At 45.1% G+C, this 26,486-nt stretch overlaps 1 protein-coding gene across 1 annotated transcript in view; it reads right to left on the bottom strand.

Moving 5' to 3' along the window:
* The window catches only part of pik3r3b (phosphoinositide-3-kinase, regulatory subunit 3b (gamma)), a 180,132-nt gene extending 175,119 nt beyond the window's left edge, over positions 1–5,013 (bottom strand). Inside the window, exons 1-3 of the mRNA XM_041934597.1 lie at positions 4,877–5,013; positions 4,389–4,523; positions 3,330–3,706 (exon numbers count right to left, since the gene is read on the bottom strand). Coding sequence (XP_041790531.1) covers positions 3,330–3,681 — 352 coding nt within the window. The 5' untranslated portion in view covers positions 3,682–3,706; positions 4,389–4,523; positions 4,877–5,013. The remainder of the gene's footprint in view (positions 1–3,329; positions 3,707–4,388; positions 4,524–4,876) is intronic.
* Between the last annotated feature and the right edge of the window lie 21,473 nt (positions 5,014–26,486).

The following is a 26,486-nucleotide window of genomic DNA, read 5'->3' as shown; positions in this document are numbered from 1 at the left end:
GAGGAACAGAGTGTCGCGAGCTACAGGGCTCATCTGCAGATAACAGAGCGAGCTGCCTTATCACAGCACAGCAGTGCGCTGCATGTGATTAGCCCGTTAGAGTCACCATGAACTCTGATTACTTTAACATTTGTCCTGTGTACCTGTAGGTAGATAGTGACGAGGAGACCATCAGCGGTTCATTAGCTCACTGTCGTTAATGTTGCACGGAGGCAGCGAACGCCTCCCCTCAGGGACGGCTAAGGCCTCAGGTTGGGAAATGCAGGAGGGTGTTCACAATCGCACAGCGTCACATTATGTTACACACTGATTAGCGCTATGAGCCCTGTTAGAACTATTACTGTGCATATCACACCTGATTAAATTAGTGCAGCAACTGGGAGCGAGATGAACTGTTCAGGACGACAGGCGGAGGAAGAGGAGGAGAAAGAAAGTGGAGGTGGAGGTAAAGAAAGAAGAAGGAAACAAGCCACAGGGAAAATGATGCTCGACTTCAGGCAAGAACCAGTCACATCTCTCCTCTCCCAACGTCACATAACGAGTTTCTGTGTGTCTGAGACACATCAAAGCTCCGGTTTGGTCTCCACCAGCTCCTGAGAAAAAACATCTGGCTCACTCGTCTCTAACTTTTTCTGTGTGCTGGGCTGGGAGGGCACAGTGGGTTTATCAGGGCTTGTTTGCTACTAAACAACGTGCTGCATGCCTGCGTGGTCGGGCCGCGCACACTCACTGACTCACAGCTTTGTATATGACCTCATCTGAATTGACCAGTGACCTCTGATCAATCCTGTTCCCAGAAGAACATAAAACCCTCCACCCTGTTCCAGGCTGAGTGCTGAAGCACAGCGGGGCGTGCTGGAGTGTCAGCGGTGATGGAGGCTGCAGATCAGTTAGCTTCCCTCTGAACAGGCCGCCACACCACGACTGCGACTTGTGATTTGTGACTGCAGGGATGTGGCATGTCAGGCCGATAGTGCGCCAGCCAATCAATTATTCAGAACGAATGCAGCCTTGTGTGGCTGCAGGATGCCGGATAGATGGATGGATGGAGGCACAAGAGGCTTGCTAGCACACATGCTATGACTAAGAGCATCAGGGCAGCGAGCGGGGACATATGGAAATGAGAACAATATTTACCCGAGCCCAGAGCAGTATGGATGTTATTTATATAAGACGAACCAAACCCACTCCCATAAAACAGCCGGGCAGCCAGACAATTAGAGAGAGCAGAGAGGAAGGAGAGGAGAGAACGCTGCTCTGCGTCTGACCTATTTAGCAAATGAAGAGCCATAAACGCAGCAGATCTGAACTCGCTCTGCAGCAGACAGCCAGGCCTAAAACGGAGCTAACCGCCCTGACCCTGTAAAAACGCTAATCAAAGCCTGCAGGGTTCAGAATAGTTTTTTAAGTGGGGCAGCCTGTTTCGCAATGCTTTTTACATGTTGGGCTCAAGTCCCTGTCGTCCTCGTCACCGCCTGTTTGTGCTCAGTCCTAAATAAATCATCAAAAATCCAGCTGCGAGGAACGGATAAACACAGCTCACACGCTAGCGTGAAGTACGCACTCAATCGCACTGCAGCCAGAACCAAGAGATACTGTAAGAGACGCTAAAGAAGGGGGGAAGGAAGTCCACGTATAGAGCCAAGAGAGCTGGATCACACTGGGAGGATGTGCAGAGTGGATGAGGGATACTGTATGATCATCGATCTGCTCCTGCAGCAGTTCCTGCAGCAGCAGAGAGGACGTCCGAACGCACCTAACGATCCGTCTGCCACAGTCATTAAGGCTTCAGCGCAGTCTTTCAGAGGCAATTAGAGGATCGTTCCCGTTCATTAAGACGGTGATCTTGTTTTTTTGTAAGTTTTGACCATAATTTCTACCAGCGACGTCAACGTCGCACTCAGCAAGGTAATTACTGAGATTGAGGAACATAAACATCACGTGAATGATGATCAGACAGGTAGAAATCAAGCAAGGCGGCAAAGATGATCGTTCTGATTAACCTGCAGATCTTCTCGATTCCTCGTCTGACCATCTGGTTTATAAAAGCTCAGAAAACAGTGAAAAGAGCCCTTTAGGATTTCCAACAGCACAATATAATGTCAGGAAACCTTTTCATGCATAATAATACAAACAAGAGCAGCAAATCGTCACGAGTGAGCTGGAACTTGGTAAACTTTGTAAAACCCGGCCTGTATGCTGCACATTTTTGTGGTGAAGACAAGCAACCAGCTCAGGCTTCAGGCTTTCCTGGACCACCCAAAGCTCCGGGTCCACACGTGTCTGCATATTTTCGAAAACAAATGTTGTCCTCCATGATTTGGCCTCTCGTCCACACGCAAGCTTTACATCACTAAAATGTGAAAAGGTTTTCCCTGCTGCAGCGTTTCTGTGTGGATGCAAAACGTGTGTTTGGGACGTCACCTCCTCATCCTCATCCTCACATGTCCATCGCTGCTTTGGGTAATGAGCATGAAGAAAAACACGTTTGGTTAGCGGCGCTAGGCGACGTGCCAGACAGGTGTTACATAAATGAAAGTGAGGAAATAGAAGTCAAAAATAAATAATTAACTGCTACTGTTTGTGCTACCTCGATAACAACGATGCAGAAAACACGGATGGAATCGTGGAATTTGCTAATAAAACTGGAAGCCGCTCAAAATGTGATTTATTTTATATCATCATGCGTTTGTTACCAGTCCCTGAGCCACATGAAGAGAGCTCATCCCTTTAACAAACTCTGAGAAGTGCGGCCGTGCTGGCAGACGCTCGGTGCGAGCTCACCGAAGACGTCATGTGTGGAGTCAGACCCGCTGACCCCCCCTGTGGTCAGCTGCATGTGGAGGCTGCTACGTTAAATTTGTGTGTATTATATTGATTTGTTGAAAATGTATTCTTCCGCCTCATGATTAGACAAAGAAGTCCTCCAGAAACACTGAGCCGGCCCTGATAGGCCCTCACACAACCACAGAACGGACAGACTGAGCAGGAAGCTTCTCCAGCTTCTTCAAACCACAAACTCTGAACTCAGATCAAACCGGGAACAACTTGTGCCACTTAAGCTGAAGCAAAGGAGTGTTCAGAATCTCATGTGATGTTGTGCAAACACCAACATGTCTGATAGCAGCTGAACCAGACACTTGATACCAACACACACACACACACACACACACACACACACACACACACACACACACACACACACACACACACAGCATCAGGTTTTACAGCCAGCGTGTTTTGTTCCCTTTATGTGGGCTTCATGATAAACACCGTCAAAATCCACCGCAAAGATCCCAACAGAGAACCCAAACACCCACAACACTCACCTGAAGCAGCAGCTGCTCCGGGAGGCTGAACCCCTACAGCCGTCTGTGGCCCCCCGGGGGTCGGTGGCACAGGTCTGGGCCAGGATTTAGCCGCAGGAGGGCCGACCCTCACCGCCCCGACGTACTCCACAAACGTCCCCGGAAAGTCTCCCTTCTCCTTGGTCCTCTCGTTGGTGCCGTGCAGCCAGCCTTTGGGGGTCCGCTCGTCCCCGTCCTGGTAGTCCAGCCCTGGTACGGCCATCAGCGAGGCCTTGGAGACGGTGAGCAGGTCGCCCTGCTGGAGGCTGATGTCATCGCCGCGCTCCCGCTTATACTCAAAGAGCGCCCGGTACTGGAAACTGTCAGATGCCATGGCAACAGGAGTTCATAGGTCGGTTCTAAAGCCAAAAATACAGATGCTGCCTGAGATTCGCTGCGTTAAAAGTGAAATCAACTCCTTGAAAAATACCAAATGGAAACTGCGTTTGTTAAAAATCCCTGAGGTGAAACTGGAGCTCAACCCAAACCTGGGAAACCTGGAACGGCGCCTGAGATTTGCTGTGTCGTGCTGACTTAGAAATGATAAAAATCTGATCCCTGAGGTGAAACTCAACACCTTTTTTTAGACCTACGACGAGCTGAAGAGCAGGTCCAAACTTCTTAATCCAGAATTATAAATCCTCTAAGTGCAATGAAACCGAACTGAACGGTCGGCTGCTCTTCGCTTTAATGCTGCAGATTTGGTTGAACATCCATGCAGCTGCTCAAAAATCCACAGTATGAATCCAACCGTCAGTCACAGCTCTCCAGTCTGAGGCCTGCGGCCGAACCAGCCGCCACACTGCGCCTGTGATGGCAGGAGAAAAAGAGGCGGAGGTGGGTGGAGGGGGGCTGGGTGGTCTGGAAAACTGGAGGATGGCACAGTTTTGTAGGACGGGGTGACCTCCAGACGATGCCCCAAAGCTTCCGCAGGTTCTCCGGATGTTAATGAGAAAGTGTTCAGAGCCTACACTGAGTCTGCTGTCAAGTCACACACACACACACACACACGTACACACACTCACACACATACACACACACCTGAGGAAATCCACTGCAGTGCAGAATTTGGCTTCTTATCCGGCGCGTCCTCGTGTGCACCCTCCTGGATGAAATGCTGCTGCTTCGCCTCTCTTGTCGGTGCAGCTTCCTGACGCAGACAGACGCTCCTGCAAACTTCACATGAAGTCAGAAGGTTAACATCACACACTTTTATCCACTTATTAACATTTCAGAGCAAGAACACACTCATCGGGCCTGAAAGTCTTTCTGCATGTCACAGATTAAATGAGTGCAGAGCTTGATCAAAGCATCAGTGGAAGTCAATGGCAAGGATGAAAATGAGAATACTCTGATGGAAACGCAGGGAAGATGTCGCTCAGCCCTGCAGCCTCACAGAATGAGACCATCAGCCACAACGAGCGTGACGAGGCGAATATCTAACTTCAGACAGACAGCGCGCCCGACTCAACTCGCCCTGCGCCAGTCTGCCCTGCTGTCTGCTGCCCGCAAACACGCCGCAAACTCACCGCTCAAGCTGCCCGGACGAGCTCGGGTCCTCCGCCGCTTCGACACTACCTGAACCCCGCAGTGCGAGCCCAGACATCCGTGGAGCCCGTCAGGACAGACGGACGGCGTGGCTGGTCCGGCAGACAGGCAGCCTGCTCGGTGCTGTAGCGAGCGGCAGTGCTGATGTCAGTAAACCCCTCCTCCCTCCTCCTCCTCCTCCTCCTCCTGTCTGCAAATTATGCCAGGCAGCGGCGGGGACGGGACGGGTCGCTGTGGCGCACCGCCGCTGCAGCAAAACACCGCCTCAGCCGGTTATGATGCTGCGCTTGAGACGCCGTCTTTTAACCTGAGTTGGAGTTATTGTGTTACAGGCAGGAGGATGAGCGCAGTGTTGGGTGTTCGGAAGGTGCAGAGAGTTGATGAATTATGTAACAACTCTGTGACCTGGAAAAGAGTCGCTGCAGGTATCTCCGTGCGCAACGAGCGCATCTAAATAAGTAGATAAAATGAAAGTCGAGGGTGGATGCATGGCACTGAGGAGGTGGATGATGCTGAACAGCGCTGTCCTGGTTGTTGTCTGGTGCGCACATGTGACGCAGCAGCAGACAGCGGCAGACTGCTGCGTCATCAGGTGCGCACACTTTCAGTTGGGGGCTGCAGAGCGTTCAGGTAGCGCGAGGACACAATGTTTTATTTGACTGTATGAGGACACCAAAGGAGAAGAATGAGACAGTTGAACAAAATGATAACAACATGACATTTTTAGACAAAAGACTTCAAATCAGGCAACACTTTTACTTTATGATGTTACTTTATTTCCCGTTTTTGTGGGGGTTGTGTTGGGATTCTGTCTCATCTGTACTCCATTGTCAAAACTTGATGATGATGATGATGATAGCTGCCAAGAGACATGATCTCTCATATTAATAATGCACATTTATTTGAATTTTATTCATGTGTTGATATTTTCCTCATCATGACAAATTACATTTTAATAATATTTTAAAACAAAAATAAATAAATAAATAATAATAAAAAATGTAAATTTGTCATATTTTGGGGTCCCATGGTGGCAGAAGGAGCTTTGCGTACCGTGCACACACAGCATCACCGGCTACTGTTACATGAGATGTGCCCCCTGTACTGTCAGCAAAACTAAAAACCAACAAGATTCAAATATTTAAGGCTAAAACTAAGGCTAAAAAGACAGCAGCACAAAGGAGGCGAGATGCACTAAAAATAAATAAATGTGCCTTTGAGTGAGTATCATAAATTGTTTTTCTGATTTAACAGGTTTCCTAAAGTGATTTGAAGCATGAGGAGACGCTGGAGGTTAAAGTTCAGGTGATCTGACAGCTGAAGCTGGTTTGATCATGAGATATTCTGAGTTTGTGCACATCATCAGTATTTGGACAATGACACATTTTCCTGTTGAACATCATCCAAGACAAAATTAGGCTGAATCACGCTGCTGCAGACCACAGACATCATGGTGACATCGAGCTTTTGGGCTTCTGTATCTACGTATTTGAATATGCTCTCCAAACATAATCTGGTTCATGTGAAATCATTTTGGGTTTTTTTGGAGTGGATTTGTGTTTGGAGGATGAAACAAACACATGCTGATGCACACATGGTTAAACTGTCAAGATGTTATTGGGAATGTGAACATCGGCAGAGTAAAAATACACATATTAAACAGCCATAATAAGGCATCGTCTGATGACTGTTCATGAAAAGACAGAAGCAAATCTGATATTTACTGTAGCTGAGACACTCAATGGATAAGTGTCAGTAAGATATGTACTCAGAATCTTACATGTAAACAATATGAAGATGACAGCAGTAGTTGTTTGTCAAAAAATAGTCCCACCGCCACCTGTTGCTCAAACCACTGAGTCTTGTTTCACCTCTCTGTTCTCCACCAGGTCAGTGAAGGAGACACGACATGGAGATCAGCTTTGGAACTGATGGAAGGTGATGAGTTTTTAGCCTGTATGTCCACATCTTTTCATGGTTTGAGCAAATATCTCTGAATGAATGAATGAAGGAGGGTGTCAGTGCAGGGATGTAAGAACCCCGTCAATTAGACACGATCAGCTTTATTTCCTCACATTTAGGTAAATCTGCACCATGTTGCAGCAGTGATACAGCTTCTCTCCTGTGATTTTCAGGCAAGATCTGAATTTCCAAGCAGCACTTTTTTCATCAATGATTTGATGATGCTGACTGCGTCAGTCTGGTTCTACAAGTCTGTGTCATGGCGGCCTTGTCTGCCCCCCATCGTCTCCTGTCAGTTCACAATAAAAATCTCTGTCTCTTTCAGTTGTGACATTTATTCTGCCACGTATGCAAATGTAAAGCGACAGAAATCAATAAAGCCCTCGCTGAGAAACAGAGAAGATCTAATCAGTATGATACAGGCGTTTAATCATGCTTGTGTCTCAGCGTCAGACAAGGATGATTGTCTTCTTGAGCTCACATCTTCCTCTTGGTCTTATCTCTCATAGCCACAGGCTAATCGGAGGGAAGACCGTTTCACAGCATTAGGTTTATTATCAATGCCGTGACGTGGCAAAAGTGCCGCCGTGTCACAGTGTTGAACACATTTATGTCAGCTTGTCATACATGTTGTTCTGGGGGTCATCATTCAGGTATGAGGATGTGATCTCATGAAATGGCGAGTAAATAGCGCTCCAACTTTAAGGACATTTCCCGTGTTATGTTTACGCATTTAGGTGTCCGTATTATGTGTCATTTAACGCCGCCCACATTTTATGAGTTCTGGATGCTTTGTTGTCATGGTAACAAGAATAAACACAGCTAATGGTATGAAACAGTCGCGGTTTGGCTAGCTCAGGCTGGATGCAGGCAACAGAACTTGGTTCGGTTTATGCGACACTTGGCAGTTTTTTCTGACATGCACGCGGCGTTAAACGGCACGTGAAAAACAAAACACACACTGAGTGAACTCACAAAATGACTCAAGACGCTGGCGTGTTTCATTACCCCATTCGAGACCACGCTGGTCTTCCCGGAGGAGACGGAGGCCAGTTGTTCCAGATTAAATGTGTCAGATTATACAAGCCTCTTTCACACTGGGAGTCTGGAATCACTCATACATGCAAAGAGCCTGAGTCTGTGCACACACAGCAGTTCCCATGGAAGCATGAGTGAATGTCGGGACCATGGCAGACTGATCAGGCTTCGTCTCCACTGATCACGGCTGACTGCTGTCACACACTGATTGTGTATTTATGTAGCATTAAAGGTGGACGTAAACCCTTCAACGCCGGCTGGATATTGTTTAAATATCTAGATGTAGTTCGAAAGGAAGAATCAGCCACCAGTTTATTAGCTTCTACCAAAGAAACAAGAACTAGCGCTGATGTTACCACCAAGTTAGCAACCGCAGCAGAGACAAGCCGCCAGCGTCACCATCTCTCCCACCATCCTCCTCTCCTCCACCGCTGCTGGGGCCCAGTTCGCCATTTTCACCGCCAGCAGCTACCTCAGAGCGGGATCGCATCTATTAACAACTACTGCAAACAAACAAGCTGACCAATCAGAGCAGCGATAGATGAGCCACTCTCACGTTCTGTTCTGCAAGCTGCATGTCAGATGAGTCTGTTTGGACTCATCATCCGCTTCAGCCCCCGTCTGAAAGGGCTGTTTGATGCAGCATACCGGCTGGCTGAAACACATTTAGCTGCTGCCCCCGGTCCACAAACCGAGGGCGTGCCGGCGGCCATCTGCTGTGGTGAATACAGCGACGGTGTAAAGTGCCTGAAACGAGCTCGCTTCAAGAAGCTGAACTGATAATGTGTTTGATGAAGGTTAATGTGACTGAGCCTTTGCTGTTCTCCCCCACAGACGAACGCATCTGCTTAGTTTGCCACTCACCGCAACGGTCAAAACTAAAGTACATCTGCAATGGGATGAGACCATCATCACCACGGCAACCAACCGTGGTCAGAGTTAGCCCACATGACCTCGCTGTGTGTGTGTGTGTGTAACAGATGCACGTCTGACTGACCTTTGCCGCCCAGCTGTGACCCTTGGTTTGAACCTGTCTGCATGGAGGCGTGTCCAGGCGTGCCTCAGCGTATGGGAGCGCATGTTCCGACCTCGCCACGGCACGCATTTGGCAGCTATAACGAGATGCCTTCACGGACGCATCAATGCCCTGCGGATCCACACACACACACACATTCACCTCATTTATATAACCCGTCTCCATGCTGTGTGTTAGGATGTGCTCCAGTGAGCAGCAGAGGTCAAGAGCTCATTGGTGGCCCAGGAGCGTTTCCTCCATCATGCGCTCGCTCAGCGCGTCGCTCCTCTGCCACGCCTGGAGAAACCCGCCAGATAAGAGCTCGCTATGTTGTCAATTCAATTATCCTCATATTACTGCAGGGAACATTTGTTTTCCTTATCATGAGCAAACATGCGTTTTGAATTTGCAGAGAGTCACAGGAAGACGCAAGGAGGACGTCGGTATGCAGAGAGACCCGGTTTGGTGACAGACCTCAGGCCAGGTTTGGCCATAAATTTAAGAAGAGTGGCAGGAGGATTACAGAGTTTAATCTGCGGGATTGTGTGTAAATGCAGTTGAAGGTTACGAGTGCTGACCAACCACTGCACGTTTACTTACACACACACACACACACACACAGACGTATGTTTCATACACACTGCTCACGTCTTTGAAATATAATCTGGGTCATTACAGCTGGAGTCTCATTTTTCTAATTCTGGCCATTGTGAAGGTCTGTGAACGAGACAGACAGGAGCAGTCAGACTGGGTGGAAACAAACCAGCAGTTTATCCAGATTACCTGAGACGCTGCGTTCGCAGGTAGAAGTCAGGGTGGGTTTTTTCCTGGTTTTTCCACTCAGAGTGGATGGAAGTGGCAGAAATGAACTGAATGCTGCGTGTCAGCAGACAACTTGACGTACATGAAGCATGTGATGCATGCTTGTATCAGTGTCAGGCAGAGATGATTGTTTTCTTTGAGTCCATGGAGCTCATGTCTTCCTCTCTGTCTTATCTCACAGCCGTGGGCCAATCGGAGGAAAGACATCCTTTGGAGAGGAAAGTGTGACTTCCCAGAGGAGATGGAGGCCAGTTGTTCCAGATTAAACGTGTCGGATTATGCAGGCATCACCCTCCTCTATCACGCTGGGAGTTTGCAATTACTCACATATGCAAATAGCCTGTGCCTGAGTCCATGTATACACAGCAGCGTTCCCATGGAAGCGCGAGTGAGTGTTTGCTGTAGGCTGTCAGGACTGAGTACACATCATGGCAGACTGATTGGTGTTTGTCGTCACTCTTCATGGCTGACAGTCTGCTTGTGCTTTCATGCAGCACTAAAACATTTTAGAAATGATATACTATAATAATAACATAGAAATAATTGTACTTTCTGTTTCATTTCAGTCTGACAAACACTTTTTCCTGCAGTTTATGCTACATAGAAGTCCTCGGCGGATGGATACACTGTCAAGAAATAGTTCCAGTTACTCACTCTGAAACCACAAATTGTAACTGTGACACCTGTGTTCTTTTGTAGGTTAAAAAAACAAGAAGCATCACGTAAATAAGACAGTTGTTGTCAGGCCTAAGCAAGGCTAGCTGTCTCCACCTGTCTTTAAGCTAAGCTAGGCTAACCATATCCTGATTCCAGCTCCCTGCTTAAATAATAAGGCTGGCAAGGTTCCAATAACTATCAAAAACACACCAACAAGCCACACTGTTGCACTGAGTGACATGTCCCTTTACCATGAACCATGAACACACACTGTAGTTTACACACACACACACACCATCCTGCTGCCACAAAGACTCACTAGAGCACCAAATGTGGGTTAATCCACCGCTGAAAATAGTCCCCCACAAATGCACTATTTCCTCCTGTTTGAGTGTCGTTTGCAGCTGTTTAAAGAAATCACTGAGCCTTTGTTAAGCTATTTGACAGCCCTTTTTAAAGATTCATGCCTTCAGTAGGAACCAATGGGCTTGGAGCTGAGAGCCACACAGGAAAGTAGCGAGATGGACAAACACATTGCTGGTTTAGTCTTTTTTTCATGGGATTTGCTGGGGTTGAGTGTGCAAACGTATCCTTTAACACTCCGACATAACATCCATCTTCTCCTCTAACAAATAAGCTGTTGTCTCCAAAATGTTGAACTCCTCCTTTAAAGAACAAGACTTCGTTTAAAACACATGATGGATCTTAGAACTAGCATTATTCAGTGAGGGTCTTTGGTTTCCTTTAGTTCACTGTCACATCACTCCATGCTCACATTTCTGGAATAACTTGGGTGGCTTTTTATATAAAACTGGAGAACGGCTGCAACACATGAGCTCAAAGCTTGAGCGTCTGCTCTTCAGGTGATTTATGCCTGTAACATGAGATTAGACTGGCAGGTAAGTGTCTCTTCATATCATCGCTGCTTCCAGGTGACCCACTTCCACAACATGACTGAAGTTATCGGGAAGAACAGGATGTATAGCTCGACTGTCACTCAGAAACTTCACGCATCCTCAAATTGGAAGAAAACTACATGTATGATATTTCATTTAAATATGTGGCAGTTGTGCTCTGTTCCCAGAGGCGTGAAGCGTTCTCGACACCTGGTCGGCGACGCTGGATCTCAATTTTGAAGGAGAAGCTCCTCTGGAGAACATCAAATATGTGAGGAGCGTTCAAGTGGAAAAATGAGCGGCAGGCGCTGCTTGAAATTGGCACGAGTTCCCAGCAGCATCACCATTTCCCTCCTTTAATCCCTCGACGTTCACCTCCATGCTCATCAAATCCCAAACAGCAGCGTGGAGGAGATGATTAGACTGCGATCCTCCTCTGATTCAGTGCAGGCGGGAAAAGCTGGAGAGGTGGACAAGAGGGGAGAAGAATGGGTGGATGGAGAGCTGCGAGAAGGCGGCGATGACAGGGTGGAGGGGTGAGAGTGATGGGAGGAGCAGAGAGTGGAAGTTTCCCGTCTGTAAACTTCACTTTACTGCTCGTTTCTTTTTCCTGGATCGGGTTTTTCAAGAGAGGGCGGTGAACTCACGTCACGAAAAATCAACATTAAACTTCTCTATACCTGAACCACAAGCTGCAAAAATATATTATATTCATATAAAGTTACATTTGATTAGTTGAATAATGTCTACTCTCTACATATTTCCATTTGCTTTTTATAATTGGTGGTTTTAATTTGTTGCCCTCTGAATCACTTTGTGATTGGATTAAAGAGTCAAGAGGGTCATTTATTCATGTCATTTGCATTAAATTAGCAAATGAAGTGTGATGATAAAAATCGTTACTGTGCCGATGATAACAGAAGTCCAGCAAATGCTGTAATATTAATGCACTCACCTGGTTTTAAATCACATTTCGCCCCGTCAGTATGAGCCAGGTGTTTCCTGTTAGGCAGAGCTGAATTTGTATTTTACTGAACTATTGTCATTTTTAATTTTTGACTGATAATCAGTTCAACAGGGTTAATGTAGCTTGTAGATATAACGCTCAGAGCTGTGAACACTAATAACTGTAAGTGACTGATAATTCTATCAACACTTCTATTAATGAAGCTTCTCTTGTTTGAACTTTGACACTGTTAACTATCTGCTATGATCACGTTATCATCATTATTACTGTACTGATGGAGTTGTGGCCTGATGTCACCCCGCTGTGTGCGTCTGAAAGTTGGATGTGATGAATTTTGAAAATCACATGTTGTAGAAATAGAAAACACATTCAACTCGTCCAGGCTGCTAACAGGAACACACCTCAGTTTATTTCAGTGTTCACCAGGTTTAGCCTGGGAGGACAGACTTTGTGGACTTTGTGGAGGAGTCAGAGCCTGAATCAGGATGCAGCATGTGTGTCCAGTCCAAAGCTGATAAACTGTAAAGAAGGTACTTTATGGTGGACTGTAGACACGGTGTGTATGCTTCGTTTCACTCTGTGGAGACCCTGAAAAGTGAAGGACAGCAGGGCAGATGGGAGGGATGGATGAATCAGAGGGATGAAGGATAAACAGATTTGTCTGAAATCCTGCCTGTGACCTCCAGCTGCCCGTGTGACCGACTGCTTCAACAAACAAGAGAAACTTCAAATCCCAGTTTACGTTGTCCTGTCACATCTCACGCTTAAGGCTCGAGCTGCAAAGCATTTCTCACACACTTTAAAAATATAGAAAACAGCATGAAAATACGCATTAAAGCTCTGCGAACCAGGCCGATATCCTCCTGAGAAGTCTCAAAGAGAAGTCAGTGCAAAGTAAAACATCAAAGCCGAGTGAGGTTTAGTCAGAAAGCAGCAGCTGGCTCTCTCTCTCGCAGAGAACTTAATGTCTTCAGAGCGTCTGCTGAGTGAAAGCAGGCTGTTTATGTTCAGTATAACAGCAGGTCTGGCCCCACCACTGCATGTGAGGAGCATCCTGCAACCTGCCTCATAATTAACCACAGCTCCTCGTTATGGAAAGAGAAAACCGGCGCTGCGTTTCCTGCAGAATTTACGGTATATTAGAGAAATATACTGTTGGGCATTTGTCAGATAGAGGAGACAAATGTACGTAGCAGTTCTGTTTATGCTACTCTCTGGAGTTTGCAGCAGCCAATCGCATGCATTTCATATTTATTGTACAACGAGACCTACTGGAAGTGTGTTTAAAGCAGAGCACAGAGCCAGATATCATGCAGAACTAAAATTATGTTCAGTGCTTAAAGATGTTCTTGTTGTTCTCCTTTCTTGCATCATACTGCGAAACATTTCCTCTGTGAAACCACTCGCCGCTCTGCTCGGCGGCGTGATTAAAGTGGTTTGCAGGCCGGTGGGATCGGAGTTGGCTGCTGCCTGAACTGTGATGGCAATGCATCTGTCACGCTGCAGTTTACAGTTATATTTAGACAAGAAGTGTTTTTACAACTCTGCTGCAACAGTTTCAACATGGCGCTGACCCCGTGCACGAGGCCGGCTCCATGCAGAAACTGTTCTCCCAGTTTGTAGCCAGGTTCCAAAATCTGTCAGAAAGCCTGAAACCAGAAGAGCGGAGGCTGAGATTAATGCTGGAATTACATGTTGAGCTGCCACATATGGGTGCAAACATTACAGCATCACCCCCACTATAAAACTGTGTGTGGGGGGGGCTCTAACACGACATCATCTGAACACAACGTCGTGCCCTTGTGCTCCCGTCATTGGTGCCTGACACCCACTGGCTCTTCGGCTCCTCTCACTTCTGAAGGAACACACTGACTGATAATGACTCCAGTTGTTCTGTGTGTTCAGCAGCTTTTGGGGAATAACTTCATTGTTTAAATGAGCAGTTTCCTCTGCTGAGTAGTGATGTTACATCAGAGCTTTAATCAGACTCCATCGCTGAAGACATGAATAAATATAAGTACACATGGAAACAAATATTTAGTAGTCAGTGAATATTAAACTGCAGGTCTGTGTTTGTCTTGATTTTCTATATTTTGCAGGATGTGCTTGTTCGTTTTTGGACTCTGATCTCCTCAGAAATGTCATATAATATTAGCTGTATAATCTACAGTTGAAATGACTCGAACATGAACTTGATGCTTCACATTCAGGTAACTGCTTTCTTCTCTTCATGCAGGATGTGAGTGTAATAATACACCCTGCAGAACTCATCTCACCTCATTGTTCTCACGCTCATCACGTTCTTCATACTCGTCATTCACGCTGACCTATCGCCGTGATTGACGAGCTTCGATCTTTTTGCCTGAGATGTGAGATTGTTTCTGTGAAGCTGACACACGCGACCGTTCGAGCACGGAGGCGAATCTGCATCGACGAGATCACACGCGATCGCATGATCCATCGAGACAGGCTTCAGGTTCTGCTCTTGTGGCTGAAGCACACTCGTTCAGAAGAATCTGCGTCCAGGGAGGAGCCACAGGCGAGTCCTAAAGAGGTTAGCTTAGCATAGCAGCTGTAGCATCAGTAACAAGTTCTTCATTGAAAGAAGAACAAAGAATGCCACTGAAAGCTTTCCTTCATGGAGAAGATGTTTCATAGCTCATTGATCTGATTGATTGGAAATGCCTGGCAGGCTCATCCAATCAGCTGCCAGACGTTTTATCGAACGCGTCCGTCCTCCTGCGAACAGTTTCTGCGGACGGCTTTCCAGATGGTTCTGTGTAACAGACCATCTGGTGCGTCCGGCTACGTTCAGGTGAGACGCCTCCATCAGCGGCTCCATCATCTCAATCATCCACTGACACATGGAGACGCAGTCGAGGAGATTTTTACATCATTATCACACTGATATTATTCAGTCTTTTTGTTTTTTCCTTTTATTGTCTTTCATGTTGTCTTTCTCTCTCTCTCTCACACACACGCACACACACACTTTCTCTCTCAATGCTTCTCTCCTCGCACAAACCTGTCAGAGTGCTTGACCTTAATTTCTGTTTCTCAGAGAAGGGTAAACAAGAGGAGGCTGCATTAATGTCTGGAATATTTCACAGCAGCGGTGGGGGGTATTTTACATTCACGCCACATGCGTCTCAGAGTAAACACTCTGTACATATGGAACAGGAAGATAACGGGGATGCACTTAGAGAGAAGCAGCAGCGGTGATGCTCTTATCTCTGCCCAAAGTGACGGGAAAACGCTCGAGGCAACTCGAAAAGTGTTTGGGGGCTCCGAGCGGAGAGGGATGTATACCATGTAATTAGTGTAAGGAAAACACATTCGGTATATACACACCATCCATATTTCACAGCATTGTCTCAGTCTGATAGCGGCACTCTTCACCAGAAATAACAATGAATTACCCGTGACACCGTCAGATCTCTCACTGTACGAGTTTCCCCCCGCGGTTATAATCTGTCAGGTGAAACCACATAAAGTTCATTAAAACTTTATGGGCGATAGAGCTGTTAGCTGCATCCTCTTTCTTTAGGTTGGGCTTCCCTTTTGGCAGCAGGAAGCGAGTCTGTGCTGCTGTGAATGTTGTCAAAACACGCAGGAAATAAACCTCTTATCTCCACTGACTATGCACTCACAGTTTCAGGGTTGTGTTCAGACACAGAGGGTCCACGTGGGGGAAGGTCGGCAGCGATCGCCATCTTTCCTCTGACCTCAGATGTTTTTGTTGCCTAAACTGAACCAACGTCTGGACGTGGATTCTGGATTGGGTGTCACAGTCAACACCCCCCCCCCCCACCGCCCTGCAACTCCATAAACATACACACATACATGTAGTGTTTCACTCATCAAACGTTGACTCATCCAGGTGGTGTAATTAAGAATGACAGTTATTTGTGTATGAACATAATCTCTGATACTGCTGCAGCGACACACAGTGAAGCAAAGAGCACAGAAAACATTTATTAAAGTAACTTACATCCACTTCAGCATTTCAGTTTCATGCTCTATTCCACTGCATTTCATATATTTTATTTTTATTTGACTGTGTGGAGGTTCAACTCCATCACCAGACGACAACTCTGACATTTGAAATATTCTGCAAACCCCTGGATTGTGTTCAAAGACGTGTTTTTAAATTCACTGCCAACATATTTTGAATTCTTCCTTCCTAAAACCTCTGAGCTGGGAAATAACTGTACGGTTAAGTTGAATCAAGGACTGTGGTTATGGTTCATAAAACGGAAAATGTTGAATGCAGTTCTGTGGCAGAACACCTGCATCCAATAAGGACGTCATCTGCAGGGTTAGTGGGTAGTGGGCTTGCTGGTATCAGCAGCATCTCAGCAGCAGACCGGAACAGACTGAGGAGGACTGGCAGGTCTGGATCTCTGGACTCCGTAGAGGAGGATCATGACCAGCTCATGCCCTCTGGACCACATGGTGGATCAGTAAATGTTCTTATCTTAAAATGAGCTCCATCTCAACCAGAGAGTGACAACGTTCTAGTTATGTTGCTCAAACGTTCCCCTACTTCAATCCAGGGGGAAGCAGCATAATATGAAGTTTCTTTTACAATGTTGTGACGCTTTTTAACTCTATCAGCTGTGTTACTGAAGCCTGTGACCCACATGAGCCTTGTAAAATGTCCTCAATCTCATGTGCTCACTGTGCATCACTACACTGTTTCCTAACTACACGCTCCTCTTTTCCTCCGAACAGATGCTCTGCGTGCAGCTAATCTCTTGCAGGGATTAGTCACGTGAGGAAAAACTCAGTAATTTGAGGTATAAACAGAAGTTGTCCCGACCGACACCTGCAGGAACAACGTCAGAAATCTTTCCGAGCCGTGTCGCTGCAGTTTTAAAGCTTCTTACGTGCTGCAGCTATTTCTATAATAAAACTGGATGAAATTATCCTGCATGTCGAGGGGTGGGGGGGTAAATCTGGAAAAAAAAAAAACTATACATACATAGCAGGAGAGGGATGATGGTACTCAGCTTGGCCTCCCTCATAGTTTGCTTTCAGATCATTTTAGTGACGCTTCACTGGTTGTGCATTAAAATACAATTAAATATAAATCAAATAGGGCTGAGTTTGACTAATTAAGTGGCTGCCTCTCTCCCTCTTTTTCCCTTTTCTGTCTCCTCTGACAATGAACATATCATACTTAACATATGTCAGATATGTGATATATGATATATGATAAGATGTTGTTGTGGCTCTGGCTCTGTGTATATGTGCTAATGTTTATCGTAGCGTAGCTGTGAGTGTCTAAATTATGACCTAAAGATTCCTGCTGCATGTGAATTTTCATGTCGATATGATTGGAATGAGAATTAAATAAGCCTGACCTTGAAATGCACTTCAAAACCTGTTAAAAAACAAGTATAAAATACAACATGACTGACATGATCTAATCTAATCTAATCTAAAATAATATAATACAATATAATACAGTGTAATATCATTCAGAGAGAATATAAAACAAATTATCAGAAATAAGTCAAATGGAAAATATCATACATAAATGCATGTATGCATATGTGTAAAACAAATAGGAACTATGTATATATCTGTTAATAAGGCCTCACGATGCAATGCTATCTGGCCAAAAGTATATAGACACCTTTGCACACAGGCTCCTTAGCTTCAGTGAAGGTAAATCTTTAATATTACGTGTTTTTTTTGAAGAAAATCTCTGCAGGTTCAACATCTGCTGAAAAGACTGAAACCAGAATATCAGAAGCTGTTATGCTGCTTATCAATGCCCATTGCTTTGGGATCTAATGATTGTAATATGTTTAATGTTTGGGTGTTCACATACTTTTGATGCCACCTGAACACATTAATGTTTATATACAGTATTTGTGCAGTTTCTGTGTTTCCACCCAACACGATGCATCTGCTGTTTACTGCCTCATTAGTAAAAGTTGAGCTTAAAATATCTTTATGTTTATATTTTTAGCAGCAAAACTCCTCTTGTTCACAAATAAAATAGTCGTCCAAAAGCCTTTAAATCAGAGTGAGCCTGCTCACGTTGAGTCTGGCTCAGTATCAGGATGAAAGAGTTCTGGTTGCTGTGAATTTTCTCTTTCCCCTTAGCTCTCCATGACTTTCCTGCTCTTCCCCCCCGAGGGCTTCCTCGCTCTGCTCTCTATTCTACTTTCTGGTTAACAAGGACACTGGCTTGTTCTGCATGTGGACCCCAGGTAAGATTGACACAAAGCCATACATACGGTTTCTATGGGTCCTATACGGAGCATGGAAGCTGCGTACAGATCCGCAGCTCAGCAGGAAGCAGTGGAGTCCTGCAGAGAATCCGACCGGACAGATCAGACTCAGGCAGCGGCTGAATGATGTTCCTGAAATTGATTTGATTGGTGTGCTTGTCTGGACACGAGTGTTGTTTTGTTCCATAAAATCCAGAATGACTTCAATCTGAGGAGGTCGGAACGTGCTCATACGATGTTAGATTACTGCTGCGTATTTCCCGAAATCTCCTGCTTTAATGTCATGAGGCTTTTTTTAAAGATCTTGCAAGTGAGGAAAATTCAAACGTAGAATATTGAACAGGATAATCTACAAGTTAATTTTAGGCAACTAAAACTACGCAGATTCAGAAAAGATTGTATCACCAACATCATCAACCTCCTTAAGAAGCTAATCAGCTTTACATCATCACAGCATTTCTGGTTTTGTTTCTGAGGGACGACAGTCATCAATCAGGCTTCAGTCATGGACACAAACGAGGATTTAACCATTTCATGCATGAGAGTTAGATTTAGCTGAAAATACTCGGTGGATTCTGCAGAGAGGATTAATCCTCCATAGGACGCACATGCATCAGCACTGAATCACACACAGTTTCTGCACAGCCTGAGCAGCGACGGCAGCGTGTTAGCTCCGAGTGTCTGAACAAAGAAAACATAGCAATGATCGTTGATAGCGCTGAAGCCCAAAGCACAAGAACTGTAGTGAAGTGTAAAGGGTGGAAGAACATATGTTGGCAACAAGCTCTTTTCTCTTTGTTCAGTCTGATGCTGACGTTACCGAGCCTAACCCTAACCCTGACCGTTCATGTACTTAAAATCCACAGAAAGCTGTTGCATCATTTCAAATTAGCAAGCAGTTAGCATGTGCACATAGGCAACATGTTGATTTCAAAATGACCGCTGCAGTCCGACCTCTCCATTGACACCTCACTCGACCACTTCCATGTCATTTCCACAGCCGACAATCTTACTTGTAAAGATCGAGGCAGTTACAAGCAACTGTGCAGGCGACCAGCACTTTGTATAATGAAACGAGGACATGCTGCTTCAGTGGATAATTTACAGCCAGATCAAGAAATTCACTGCAAATAGGGACATTAGACATGGCTTGAAATGATTAATGTAGTAAATGTTTTCAAAATAAAGGTATATACTGTAGCCTAAATCCAAGCATAGATACCCTTAATATAAATACAGATATTTATCTAGATAAATATAGTAAATGGCTTTTTTTGAGAATGCCAAGACAAGACATGAATGTTTTTACATACATAGTGTTTGCATTTGATGCTACTTTATTCTTATACTGTATAAAAACTGATATGATGCAGTACTAAAGCACTAATCTACCCTGTAGCATACAAAGTATTTAAAATAAGTTTGGTATTTTTTGGTGTTTAAAACAGAAAAATATGCTATTCTATAATAATATCACATTTTTAAAGGGGCCCGTCTGCATGACAAGTACTTCTGCTTTTCATACATTCAGCACATGCTGTTTACTTTTTAACATTTTGAATTCAGGGCTTTTATTTGTAAAGTAGTATTTTTACATTATGGTGTGCACCTACAGTTTATTCTATTTTTTTTATACCAGAGGAAAAATCATGGAGGACACCAGACAGTGCAGGCTCTATGTGTTCCAGTTCTGCGGGGTCTGCAGCAGCAGAGAGGGTGCAGATAAGTCGGAAGTCATTTGGGAGAGAGGCGGCAGATTTATCACAGGTAACCCAGGGGAGCAGAGGGAGGCTAATATAGCACAGATGTGGTGTCGCTGCTGTGCAGAGGTTGTCCTCAGATTTCTCCGGCTGCTCCGTCTCTTTGTCCTCGCTGCTCGCTCTGACTCTGACACCACAGCCCTCTGCTGCATTACTGCATCTTTATCTCTCCCTCATTTCTCATTCCAGTGCTCTCACATTCAGCCTTTTCATGCCGTCGCCGCTGCAGACGTGCTGAACAAAGAAAGCCTCCATTATTACTGTTAAACATCTGCAAAGATCATTTTATCAACAAATCTGCAGGTTGGATTTTTCTGCATTATTTCACTGTTTGCACATTAAAGCGTCCACACAAAAAGTCAGATAACCTCCACAGTCTGGACATAAATATGATTATTGTGATGGCAGATTAACACCAGTCTCGGCTGAATGGGACCATAATGACAAACACTCGACTGCACGCACAAACATGCAAACAGCCAGATGCATCATCGCACAGACTGACAGACAAAGCAACGTCTCAGCACGGCAACAATAAAACAACAATGAAACCTGCAGACAAAGAGAGAAAGAGACAAGCGCGAAAAGAGACATCAGGATAAAAATGATTGAGCGGAAGGAGGCCGGAAGCACAAATTCTCCTCATGAAGACGTCATCGCTGTAAACTCATAAACGACCGCCTGGTGCATTTCTGACGCCGCTGCAGCCGTCTGTGAGGAATATTGTCATAATAAAAGACTTGTTATATTTCCCCCAATTTCTACACGCTGCATTTTTATTGTTCCATTTGCATTAGGTATGGCACCTCAGGAAACACTCAAATCACATTAGAGCGTACGGAAATGAAATCAGAGGCCGCGTATTGATGTTTCCCCTCAAAGCAATTAATTCTGATTTATGGTGTTATTGGATGAGCAAGCTGAGTGACAAACTCAGCAAACACACTCATAAATGATGTTCATCTAAAATGAGGCAGCACTCCGTCAGTGTTATATGACCTCAAGTCACTAAATGAAATATTATTCCAAATTGAGATGATTTGAAAAATTATCCGGCTTACAAATGACAACATAAAGCTGGAATAAATAATGAATGATTAATGTGTCGTTTTAAAGCCCGGTTATTAACTTTCATCTCTGACTGTAGAAATGGAAATGCTTTTTTTAGACTTGATGTATGTTTGATGTATGTTTATCCTCAGGTTTACATTCACATGCAACAGCAGCACAGGACACTAAAGAGGTCAGAAACAGATGAGTGAACTTTTTAAAATGGAAATATTAAAATAAGGTAAGAATTGCATTGCAATACTTTCTGCCATATGCATGAACGGTGCAAATAATTGTGAAAAAGTCCAGCTAGCAAACACTGCTGTAAATATAATATAAATATAAGCATAGAGATATATGTGTGAATAATATAATACTGAACTACTGTTTTAGAACAATAAACTTGAAATAATTAAAAAGCTGTTTGTCAGCTGAACTAAATCTGATGATGAAGATACAGTGATGTGGTCGAAAGCTCCAGAACAGCTACTAAACGGACCTTGAGCTGAGGCTGTTTTGTCCTCTGCTGTTTCCAACACGAAGAACGAGCTTTAAAGCTCCGTGAACGTCGTCTTACTCCGAGTGATGTTCTGCAAGAACACAGAACGCGGCTTCCAGTTAGAACAGTTTTAGTCGTTTCTCAGTTTTTCTGGAGGAGGAGGAACATGATGTCACGCACTTTGTGCAACAATTGTTAATTAATTTTGATATTGTATATTTAAATATTCCATATTTAGCTTTCCACAAGTCTGATCCAAAATAAAGAACATATATATGAAGCCTCACGTATCACTTCACTACATGAGCATCAATATGAAGAAGAACTCATCCAATTATTTAGTCTGTTTAGTTTAATCTCTTAGTTTGACGTGTTTCAGATGTTTCTTCTCAAATCTCCCAGAATGTAAAATGAAAAACAGGTTTTTAAGGAATCGTGTGATTTTAAGCCAATATTACCTGAGCTGTGAATGTATTGCTCGTGATATGCTTCCATGTAGCACGAGTCAGAGACACGCAGTGTTTCTGCGCACAGCTTGAAGTGTTCTGCACTAAATGAACAGAAGTAGTTTGACAGGCAAAGATAAAGTAAAAAGTTTCAAAGCTGAGGGATTGAAGCTGATTGGATGTTTTTCTTGATGTTTCCTCATTCTCTGCCGCTTGTTTTCCAGCTGAGATGTGAGAGCTGAATATCCAATTCTGCTTCTTCTACCCGACAGATATCTCAATACCAGATAAGAGAGCGCAGAGAAACTGGGTTAGAGTGAAGAGGGGGGCAGACACACAGAGATGCTTTTTGTTATCTCCTGTAAGAAGGCAGTGGAGAGAGGATGGAAGTGATGGTACAGACCCCCTGTGACTCTTCCCTTCTCTCTACATGTCATGTTTTCTCTTTAAATTTCACTGATCCTGCTGACTCCAGCCAGTGAAGAGCGCAGTGTTGTTTCACAGCCACAGTACAGAAAAGTCTGCAGAAAGAGACGGCAAGAAACGTATTTAACAATCGACTCGTTTACGCCTCCAAAAGCTGCAAAGTGTAACTTTAAACTTCCATTTTTCTCCATACTGGAATACCAACATGCCTTGACTCAGTACTTAATGTCGTGCATGGTCAGTACAGCAATATATAAATTAATTTTGCATTTAATTACTTCACTACAGCTCCTATGACATGAAAATGACTTAAAATATTTCAAAAGCATCAGCTACTAATAAGACATTTGTTACCAGTTTGTGCTTTTGTCGGATTCAGAGCATCCACAGTTCTGCAGAGCACTTTGGATAATTCAGCATCGGATGCCGGAGGAACAAACAGGTGCAGCTCTCCACCACCTGCAGCTGCAGCGACCCGCCCACAGCAGGCCGAAACACTGATTCAGCAGCGTCGGCATTCCCAAATCACCTCGGGGAAAAAGCGAGAAATCCCACTGCAATAACGGCACATCAGGTGCCTCAGCGGAGAGCAATCAGTTAACGGCAAGCAGTCTGTGGCTGCTAATGCATCTTTCTTTTCTCTCTCTCGCACTGTTCCACCTCTCTCCGCTGTCCCCTCCACCCCTCGTGTCTCTCTGGGTTTTTCTGAGGAGACGACTTCAAAGGCCAGCAGCCGGCTCCCCGCTCAGGCATAAATATCCCATCAGCAGCAGAACGCGAACGGCGTCCCGTCTGAATACAGTAAGCTGCTCCGACACTTTCATTAAATATTTAGTTATATGGGCAACTGTGGGAGCTCGGCGTGTGTTGAAAGTGGCCGTGTGATTGTGTGTGTGACAGTGTGATATGATGAAATGAAGACAGTGGAGGGTTGAAGAGCTACAACAGCTATGAAACATCAAATAACAGACAGGAAATATGAAAAATCAGAGTGCGACTGTGTGCGAGTAGGTGTGGTGAGTTCTAAATAGCCGTGTCCTCATTTACGCTCGGCCTCCTTTGAAGTCTGCATGAATTCATTTGATATTCCAAAGTAAAAGCGTACAGCTCAAACACTCGAGTGAGGCTATGCTTGAGCTAAATGCTAATGTCAGCATGCTAGCATGCTCACAATGACAGTGCTAATGTGCTGATGTTTAGCAAATATAATGTTGTTCAGCATCTCAGTAGAGCTTTGATAGTTAGCTGTGGGTAAGGGTTTTGTACGAAATAAAAAGTTAAAGGTTTACACATTAAAATCTGTTTACAGGTGTGTTTTCTTTTCTTCTCATTGGTTAAAACGTTGTATGAAGCTTTTAGTGCAATGAAGTCCTGAAATGACGTCACCTGAGTCAGTGTCCATTAGGTTTGAGGACGACAAGGTTAAAAAATGCTGTCAGGTGGAGTTTGTAGTCTCACTAGACCTCTTCACCTCCCGGCTGGAGGCTACCAGCATAACACACCCAGAGCCCCAACTGAAGCGCTGGCAGTCAAGTCATAGTTTGGGGAATGTAGATAAATAGGTTTTCACAGAGAAGACAAATGTGTAGAATAAAAAAAAAGATATCTGCGGTTGTTCCTTATTTTAAAAAGACATCCACTGTGAGTCTGACCATGTTAAATCAAGTGTAGAAGTCTATACGGATCCATCCTGAGGGGAACATAAATATCTGTACCAACTTTCAGAACAATCCAAAAGCTGCAGAGACACTGAACCCAAAATGTAAAACTCATGGGATGAACAGAAGTCAGGAGGATTCATCATCTGAGAACCATGAATATCTGCACAGCGTCTTGTGCTAATCTATCGAGCGGATGTTGAGATATTTCACCTGATAATTGATCATTAATGTCAGTGGGATTCATCTTCTGGAAACCATGGATGTGATCATTTCATCATAATTCACCCAGCAGGTGTTAAGATAAATTTCAGTTTGGACCAAAGTGGTGAACCGACCGTCAGATGGACTGATGTGGTCTAAAACCGTTTGAGCGGCGGCAGCAGTGGACCGAGGGCGAGCCGAGGGTGTGGTCACAGAGTGAGTCACGTGTGTGTGTGTGTGTGTGTCAGCGGTGATGAATGGCCGTGTGCTGCAGGACGTCTCGGGGCCGGCGGCCGCGATGATGGCCGAGCAAGCTGTCCTAATGAAAACTGACTGCGAGGCTGGAGTTCAGCAGCCGCAGCAGAGACTTCAGGCCATATTTCACTTCAGCATCACACTGTCAGCTTTCTGAAAACACTCCGCTGGCTCCGGATGAATCCACCAGCACTCAACCTCACACACCTTCCCCTCCTTTGCTCTGTTGTTGTCATCCACGGGTTCAGAGCCACGACAGAACATGCAGGGTGTTTGTTCATTTACAAGAGATAGCAAACATTAGAGAACTTCAAACATCTGCAGACACACAACTACAAGCCTTGTGTGGTTAAGATGAGTATTTTTATATCACAGATGAGATTAACTAATGTTTCATGTGAGTCAGATACAAATAACAGAAACAAAAACAAGGATCGTCTAAATTTCTAACCCATACATACATCAGTGCGCATTTGTCCAAGCCTGTCACCACGACAACCAGCACGTCCTGCAGTGATGAGGTTTGTTCCTGTTGCTTCCTTGTTGGGGACACATCTGGATTCATTAGCATTTGTGCTACAAAAGATATGTGTTCACCTGGGCAGGTGGTCTGATCAGGATGCGTGTCGTGGTTGTCCACTTGTTTGCTGAGCTGAGTTTTCTTCCTTCTCTGGGATGCAAAATACAGAAGCTGCACTATAAATGGTTAGCAGGATGATTACTGAGCATCTGCACGTGAGCCTGACCTCCCCCTCATTGCTTGTCCAGCCATGAATCAGTGTGTGCAGGATCATTCACAGCCGTGCTCGTGCTGTTTGTGGACGTGTCGATGTGGTCCCCTCTCATCTCAGCCAAGGGCGCCGCAGTCGTTCCCCCTGACAGACGAGTCACTCACCGCTGAGAAACTCCTCCCGCTCCGCGACTCCACATCTCCCTCCTCCCGACTACACCTCCATCACTCCTCTCATCCTCGTCGCCCTCTCCGGCTCCCTCTCCATCCAGCCCTCTCGTCCCCTCTTAGAAGATGAAGAAGAGGGGGGAGACTGACGGGTATATGAGGCCCAGCGTGGAGCCGTGGTAATGATGCCTGTGATGGAGACGCTGTGCGGGAGTGGATGGATGAACGGATGGATGGAGCGGGGGAGAGGGCGCAGCAGGAGGTCGAGGAAGAAACGGTGAGATGAAAGCGGAGCTCGGTGTGGAGGGATTGAAGGAAGACGAGCGGGGTCGCACTTCAAAAACACATTATTTAAGACTGGACTTCCTCGGCCTGTGTCGCCCCACCTTCCTCCTCAACCGCTGCCGCTTTGCCTTCCAGAGCTAAATGATGCAACGTGCTATCAATAGTGAATGTGTGAATTCTGCATTTTTAAGGCAACACAGTAAGTTCTTGGTCTGCACGTATGGGTGAGAAATCCCGCCCACGAGGAGGCTGAGAGCCAACATTATCTAACTCCCACAGACGGCTGAATAAAGAAAAAAAAAAAAACAGATTCTGCTTCAAATTTGACAGAAACTGGGTCATGCTCTAATTTACCCAGAGTGAGAGAGAAGAGAGGAAGATCAAACCAGTGAAAAGAGAAGAAGCCTCATGAAAAGACAGGACGGCTGAGAGTCTGGTCCGGCTTCGAACGATCGTTTTCATGCTTTGCTTTTGTTATCAGACTCTCCGCTCTGGTTTTTAATGAATG

Source organism: Chelmon rostratus, chromosome 4 (assembly GCF_017976325.1).
Source record: "Chelmon rostratus isolate fCheRos1 chromosome 4, fCheRos1.pri, whole genome shotgun sequence".
NCBI lineage: Eukaryota > Metazoa > Chordata > Actinopteri > Chaetodontiformes > Chaetodontidae > Chelmon > Chelmon rostratus.
This window is presented reverse-complemented; position numbering and strand designations above follow the sequence as displayed.